General features: G+C 45.5%; 1 protein-coding gene across 1 annotated transcript; it reads right to left on the bottom strand.

Annotated features, from left to right (window-relative positions):
• Nucleotides 1-2496: 2496 nt before the first annotated feature.
• Nucleotides 2497-4725, bottom strand: LOC106732886 (G-protein coupled receptor 12-like). The gene has a single exon (XM_075941198.1). It carries the CDS (start codon nt 3977-3979, stop codon nt 2900-2902), a length of 1080 nt encoding a protein of 359 aa, XP_075797313.1. The 5' UTR covers nt 3980-4725; the 3' UTR covers nt 2497-2899.
• Nucleotides 4726-7967: the final 3242 nt, after the last annotated feature.

Genomic DNA, 7967 nt, shown 5'->3' with positions numbered 1-7967 from the left:
TTATTCTCAAGGAATTCCAAGTTGAATTTCATTCACCTATTCCATAATTAGCATCACTGGACTGGGATAAGATATTATTTAACGTGAGCATCTGAATGTAGCCAAGTGATTTCAATGGAGTTACACATAAAATACATTTGGCAAAGTATTTTTAGAGGACATGCTAATATCATCTCTGACTTTTACATGAGAGTTTATAATCAGTAACTTCTTCATTTTAGCTAATCACATCCCAATGTAACTCTCCTCCTCTGAGTGCCTGACACTGAGATTCACAAAATAACATTATTTTACTTTGATTGCTATGAACTTATGTCATATTTAATCTATAGATCCTTGGAAAGCAAGTACATTTTATTCATACAATTAAACTCCTTATAAGGAAATATCTGAAATCAAAACCCTTGATAAGAGGGAATCAGGTGGAAATGCAAGATGCTCATTTTAAATATGTGCCCAGAGCAAATGTTTAAATGCCAAATTGGATTTAAAAATACAAAATGAGCTGCTCAGGGAAACACAAATACCTGCCCTCTAGATCAAGTTATAAAAAAAAACCCATTATTTCAATTAACCAGTTTTTAATTAACTTTGCATTGAGTCTTCACATTTAGGAACTACAGGCAGTTGCCTGCAGCCATGAAAACAGAATAAAAAATAAATGAACAGCAAAAACATTAAATAAAATAGTAAAAATATTGACTGAAATTTGTGCATGTTGTACATTGCTCATCGTGCAAAACTGAAAAGTTGGGGCAATTTTAGAAGCTAGAGAAGAAGTCCATGCCCAAAGCACATATTTGGGGTTCACAGTTTTGTTGTGTGCACAGAGCTTTACTGAATTAGAAAGAGATTTTCATTGCATGGTTCCATAAATAAACTATTGGCACACCTGTATTCAGAAAGAAATGTGGACAGGTTGTCCTGCATGGAACTATAATATTTACATGTGATGTTACCTGTTTTGTTGGCTTTATTTTTTATTTTTGTAACTATATACCTAGGCCCAGTTTGTGATTGATACTGCTGGGATGGGCTATTATTTGAGAGGGATCTTTCTGATCTTTGTAGAACAGATTCCTTTCTAGGGGAGAGCAACATACTTGGAGCATCGATCTCACAAGTAAAATCCCTCCCAGTGCATTGAGAGAATAGGTGGTTAGACAAACCACCCACCCAAGAGGCAACCCTGGACATTTCAGCTCTAGGACAGACTTCCCATTTATTTCTGAAGGTTATTTTGTTTCTAAATGAATGCACAACTCCACTTCTTGGCCAAAATAAAGCACAAGATGAAGGACACTTCATTGTTTTCTCACTTGACACCACAAAACACATCATAGAGTAGAGGAGCATGAGGCTAGTGTAGCTTCTCTTTTGAAACACATAATCTGATATTTTCAGAAACAAGACATGATGATGTAGGTTTTCCTTTAGAAGAACTAACCAAGTTCAGAATATTAATCTTTGGATCATAACCCCCCTCCCCCATGCCCAGTAGAAGTGATCAGCACAGTATCCCACTATAGACAGTGTGTTATGCCTGCACTGAAATAAGTGAAAGATTAAGCTAGGTTCCCATAATGTCAAGAAAATATAATCTCTGACTTTATTCTACTGCTCTCATTCCCTGACAGGGGGATTAACTAGATTCTAAAAGGTAATTTCCTCCCGCTTTTAGATTTTATGATCTACCTAAGCATATTTTCCAGCAAGGAGTTCTCTTTACTCTCACACTGTAATAATAAACAATAATCATACTTTAAAGTGCCTTTCATCCTGCAGGTTCTCAAAGTGCTTCACAAACTACATATAAATACATAGGCCTCACTTCACCCGCCACTGAAATGCAGCCTCCTCTGAGATGCAATGCAGCAGCTGAACAGCCCATAGCAAAACTATACAACTCTCTAGGACAGCAAGTGAAGAGGAATGGGCCTCATTTGTTCCTGACTCAGGACCCGATTTCCTTTCTCAGCTTCAATAGGTCAATGGAAATGGTGGCTTCCATGGGGGTTTTTTTTTGTTTGTTTTTGTTTTTTTTTTACAAAAATAAACATAAAATCGTAAGACAGGCCACTTGTCCGCCTACCACTTCCCACGGAGCTGTCCAGATCTCGTGGTGCTGAACCAGTCTGGCATGAGAAAATATGGCAGGTTATCGCATCTCACAATGTCCCTTGTATTATTGCATAGCAGAGCAAAACCTGATTATAGTTTTTAAAAAAATCACCATCACCGAAACTCCCTAACCCACCTTTCTGGCATTGAAGCCCCTGTATATGGTCATTTGTAACCATTCAAAAAAAACCCAAACTAACAGCCAGCAACTATCTACAACCAGCAAATATCCTACACGTTTTTTTAACAGCGGGGCAATATCGTATTTTCTCCCCACGTCCCAGGCCCACCAGGCCTGGCTTTCCCCTGCACTTGACAGGAGTTTGACTTGGGGCGACCCCCATTAACTTCAGTGGAGTTACTCCAGATGTGGGGATAAGGGACAGCTGGCCCGAGACCTCTCCTTGTTCCTAACCGGGACCTTCCCACGGCCTGCCCCTCGCTAGGAGGTTTCAGAAATAAGGAAATAGTTGTACCGTATCCTGGAACAGAAACCCATCCAGGCCACAGGTTTGGCAAACGTGTTCTCCCTCTTGTCATCACACCAAGATGGGAAAAAGCATCAGGCGCTGATTTTTTTTTTTTTGGTCTTTTGTTTTTAAATAAAAAATAAATAAAATGTGTAGGAAAATAAGCATTTGAAAGGAAACCACTAATACTTCCCTCCCTTCTCGTTGACATCTTTTTCCAGGGGAAGAAGATTCCTCCTGCTGGTGGTCATAAATTATAACAACGAGGAGGAGGCATGAAACCATTTCACAATCCGGGCGGGCCACCCTTATACATCACTGGATGTCCTTGGCCGGGAGGAGAAGGTGGAAGGGATGCAGCCGCAGCAGGCCAGCCACAGGGACTTCTGGATGTCCGGGTTTCGGAAAGCATAAATGACTGGGTTGATGAGCGAGTTACACGTGGCGGGCAGGGCCAGGGAGTAGGTGTAGACCGCCGGGTAGCTGGAATCCGCCACCAGCGCGTAGATGGCGAAGGGGATCCAGCAGAGGGCGAAGGTGCCTAGGATGAAGGAGAGGGTGGAGAGCCCCTTGCGGGTGGAGGTGGCCTGCGCCGTGGCGATGAACTGGTGCTGCACGGCGATCTGCTGGGCGTGCCGGAACGCGATCTTGCAGATCTGCAGGTAGAGCTGCAGCATGAGGGCGAAGAGGAGCAGGAAGGTGACCGCCAGCACCGCCGCGTTGTCCTTGGTCACCGGGCGGAGGACGCTGCAGGTGGCCTGGTCCCGCAGGCAGTTCCAGCCCAGCAGGGGCAGCAGCCCCACGCCCAGGCAGAGCAGCCACATGAGCAGCAGCAGGGCGCAGGTGAAGGGCAGCGCGCGCTCCGTGTGGTAGGTGAGCGCGTTGTACAGGGACAGGTAGCGGTCGATGGTGATGGCCAGCAGGCTGCAGACCGAGGCGGAGAAGGCGGTGAGCAGCAGCCCGGCGGCGCTCAGCGCCACGGCGGCGTTGGGCGGCTGCAGCAGGTACTGCACGGTGAAGTTGACGATGAGCCCCAAGCCGGCCAGCAGGTCCGCCAGCGCCAGGCTGCCGATGAGCAGGAACATGGGGGCGCGCAGGCTGGGCGTGTAGAAGAGCACGGCCAGCACCAGCGCGTTCTCGCAGGCCATGGCCGTGCCGGTGGCGCACAGGGCAATGTCCCAGGGGCTGACCGCTCCGCCTCCCGCCGCCTGCCCGCCTCCGCCTCCCGCCGCCGCAGTGGCCGGCGCCGGGTCCCAGGCGCTCCCCGCGGGGGAAGAGGCGTTGGACGGCCAGATGCTGGGGAAGGGCCTGGAGGAGGCGTTGACGAGGACCAGGAGCTGCTGCCGCAGCGGCTCTTCCATGGCGGCGGCTGCAGGGCTGCGGAGCATGGCTGGAGAGGAGGCGCAGGGGACACACACACACACACAGAGGAGACAAGGGTGAGACAAGCAGCATGGACAAGAAGCTGCCCTGCCCAGCCCGCCTCGGGCACCCGAGACCCGCTCTCCCAGCCTCGCCCCGAGAGCGCCGGTTCCAGTCGCCTCCGGGGACCCATCCCGCGCAGAGAGGATTACGAGACCAAATACCCTGCCAGGGGCATTCCCCGCTGTCCCACATCCGCTCGCCGTCGGGAGCGGAGCCGCAGGAACCTCCTCTCCCCTCCCCCGCCTCTTCACCCCATGTCTTTGCTTTACAATCAGGCTCGCTCTTTGAATAAAATTGTTCCCCGTCCGGGGCTGCTTTTCCTTCCAGTCCCCTGAAGGACCAGATGGAGATTCGCCTCAGCAGGGTCCCTTCTAAAAAGCGGAAGGTGAGCAAAACTGAGCGACAGTAATTCCCCGGCCAGCGGGCTCTCTGCGTTCACTCCCTCGAAAAGGCAGGCGCTGCAGAGAGCCGGTTCCATCTGTCTCGCGTACGGAGCTGCAGACCCACAGCCTGAGCAGAGCGAGCCCAGCACAAACCATTCAGGAGCTAAACAGGGTCCCGGGTACCTCGGCTCGCGCCTGGCTGTCAATGTGTATGTCTAAAGAATAATAAGGTGGCTAGAAATAAATAAACATCCGCTATTTGTGACAAGGTAAGCCTCGCACTTACGCAGCCAGTCTGGTTAAATCAGAAGCTAGCGAGGGCTGCAGACTAGCAGTGAGTCTACATTAACTTCGCTCCCTTTTAATCCTGAGGCACCCTGGGCTGCTGGCTGCAAACAACTGCAGAACCTCAGCTACATTAAGCATGGTCTTCCTGCCTCGTAAACCCCTTGCACTAAGCCCGAACCCTTTAACCTCTCCGCCCCCCCATCACATCACCTCCAACGCCTCGTATATATCGTCTCACATTTCATTGTTATGAAAACAAAAAGTTGCAAAGGTCACGGAGGGTTTAGTCCAGAATCTCGTTCTCAAGGCTTTTGCTGTCGCTGCTAGTGCTGGTCCTAATGCAATTTACCAGCGCGCTAGGATGCTCACAATTAAAATTTTGAAAGGACTACCTTCTCACCAGCCTGCTCTTCTAGCTCAGTCCAACGCAAACACCCTTCCCCTTTCTTAGCCCGCAGGAGAAAATTCAAAACACATGCAACAATATAGACAGACATGTATTTTTGTTGTTTTACCTTTGATTCTTGCTGATCAGCTTTTCCCCCTTTTTTTCGTGCTAGTCCTTCCAATCCTTGGGATTAAGCTTCATTCCTTGGTTAACATTGCTAATAACGTTGGCAGATTGCTGGCATTGACTTGCACTTAATATTCTTGCCCCATTGGGTCTGCTGATATATCTCAACTCTGACGTCAAAGTCTTCACTTATATTCATGATCAGCCCAAGTCTGTGAATCAGGGAAGCTGTGATCAGAATAACAACGAGCCTGCCTCCCTTCTTCCATATACACACGCATGCACGAGGCGATACACACATACACATACACAGCCAGAGAGGCACACGCACATACAATCCTCTGGAATTTCATTCATAAGATTTCAGAGACGCTAGGACACACCTCCCTCAAGGTCAAATCTTTCACATCTGCATCTTGCAGATGTAGTTTGGGTTACAGCTTCCTGCAATGTCTGTCTAAACCTAAGGGCAAGATAAAGACATAACAAAGGGGGAGATACATATTTTATGGCAAATTCTGATGAAAATATTTATGGTGGCTGATGGGCAGTAACTATACTGGGCATCTTTCTATTCTGTAATTTGACCAAGCACAATGCTCTTTAGACCATTTTTCCAGAGAGCAATTCAAGGACAATTAAAAATTTCAAACCAAACCCAAAACAGTTGTGTAGGAAGCTATTCCAAAAAGTATTCTGTACATTGCAGAAGAAAGAGATGATTATGTATTGCAACTGGCTGACATAACCTGATTTCTGAACATACAATGTAGATTAAACCTGGAAGCATATGTAGCTATTACTGTGCATGTGTTAATATAAATATGCTTATGTTTGCATATATATATATATATATGTACACACACACACACACACACACACATACACTCTTATATATGGATGGGTGGGTTATACCTTGTATAAGCCAATCAAAAAAAATCAGTGCGGCACCAGCCACAATTATCTGTACATTCAACACATTTGCTCCAAAACCATATACATACAGATGCAAATTTCCTTTATTCAGAGAGAGTAAAAGGTTCAGCGTAGAGCTCAGAAATAAGTATACCCCTCCCCACTCTCTTTGAGACCGACTGAATTTAAAGTCTAATATTTTTGTGCTTGGACAAGAAAGAATGCTGTCAAATTTGACATGCCGCAGTCTGCCACCCTTAATGTGAGAGAACCTGAGAATGGTATCAGTGGGCTACAATGACAAACTGGCATTCATTGAAATGGAGAAACACTAGAAAAATATTTATGTTGCATCTGCTTATTCTGCTCTTTGTCCTTTGTATTCCAACCCTAGAACCTCATGGGGGAGGCCTGTGGACATGAAGTACTATAACTGCAGCGTCCCCCTTACAAAATATTGTTTCATAGCACCTCATTGCTAAAATGGAAGGTATAAACACATTTCCTACCTAGATATTCTATCTGGACGGTACTCATCCTAGAAAAAAACTTCAAAAGGCATCATGCTGTTTAATAATATGAGTCATTTAATAATCCGTAGAGTAGGTAATATTATTAAAATAGGAATGCCAAGAACACAAATGAGCAATATAAAATTAAAATATATTTCCTTAATATTTTAATGTCAGAAATACAACTCTTGGCTCATTAATGTGCATTTTAAAAATGTGATCATACTAAATAAACTAAAATAATCATTATTAACAACAGTAAGAAATATTAACACAATACTCCTTAGTTTTCAAAATAATGCAGATTACCTGCATATTATGAATACTAAGTGGGATTTACAGTGGGATTCCTTACATAGATATTTAGAGCTCTTTTTTATCAGGTTCATGGCAGTATTTCACTTTGAATTTAATGGAGGCAGGATTTGTCTTTACCTAGAAGAATCATTTTACGCTTCTAGGTTCTCATGCGCAGCCTGTCTTCATAGTATCTGAGATGGATTTAATAGTCTCTTGTGTGGAGTTTTTTGTTCATGTGCTTACATGACTAGAGTGTGCACAGGGAGAATGAACATGAAAAAGAAAGTGGGAAATCAAAATGAGGGAGCTGAATAAATTCACTCACACTAACAGTAATTAGACTGTAGCACTAGAAGGACAGGATGTAAAAGAATATTTGACAGACCTTGTAACTGAAGCCTCATATGATAATTGTCCAAATTCCACTGCTATTAGTGATCTTTGCCATAATTTAGAGAGGTAGCCGTGTTAGTCTGAATCTGCAAAAGCGACAGGGAGTCTGTGGCACCTTATAGACTAATAGATTTATTGGAACAAAAGCTTTCGTGGGCAAAGACCCACTTCTTTGCCCACGAAAGCTTATGCTCCAATAAATCTGTTAGTCTACAAGGTGCCACAGGATTCCTCATCGCCTTTACTATAATTGTATCTAGAGGCCTTGTACAAATCCTAACCAAAAGACAGTACCTGCCCCAAGAGTTTACAGTCTATTCAATCTCAGTCTCCCTGAAGTCATTAGGTCCCCTGGCAGGAGTGAGGCAAGGACCATTTGGCTGAATAAGTAGGGGATGAGTTTAAAGAGACATGAGTTCAGTTCTCCCTGCCCCAGGATAAAGCCATGAGAGAGTGCTCAGAGCTGCCCACCTTGGGGAAGGAGAGGGCATTGTCTGCTGGGAGAGCCTTGGTAGGCAGCTAAAGAGGAATTTGGGGGCCCCAACACCATGGAGGAAGCACCCCAGGCCTGTACACAGATGCCTTTTTCCCTCTAGCAAATCTTGTGGGGGAGCTATCAGTTCTAGTGGACAAACCCTGTCTTCAC

Source organism: Pelodiscus sinensis, chromosome 13 (genome assembly GCF_049634645.1).
Source record: "Pelodiscus sinensis isolate JC-2024 chromosome 13, ASM4963464v1, whole genome shotgun sequence".
In the NCBI taxonomy this organism is placed as follows: Eukaryota; Metazoa; Chordata; order Testudines; family Trionychidae; genus Pelodiscus; species Pelodiscus sinensis.
Note: the sequence above shows the minus strand (reverse complement) of the source record. Positions and strands in the feature narration are given on the sequence as shown.

Bases quoted from the DNA above. Each gene is read 5' to 3' on its own strand.
- LOC106732886 (XM_075941198.1), bottom strand. From the start codon at position 3,979: ATGCTCCGCAGCCCTGCAGCCGCCGCCATGGAAGAGCCGCTGCGGCAG.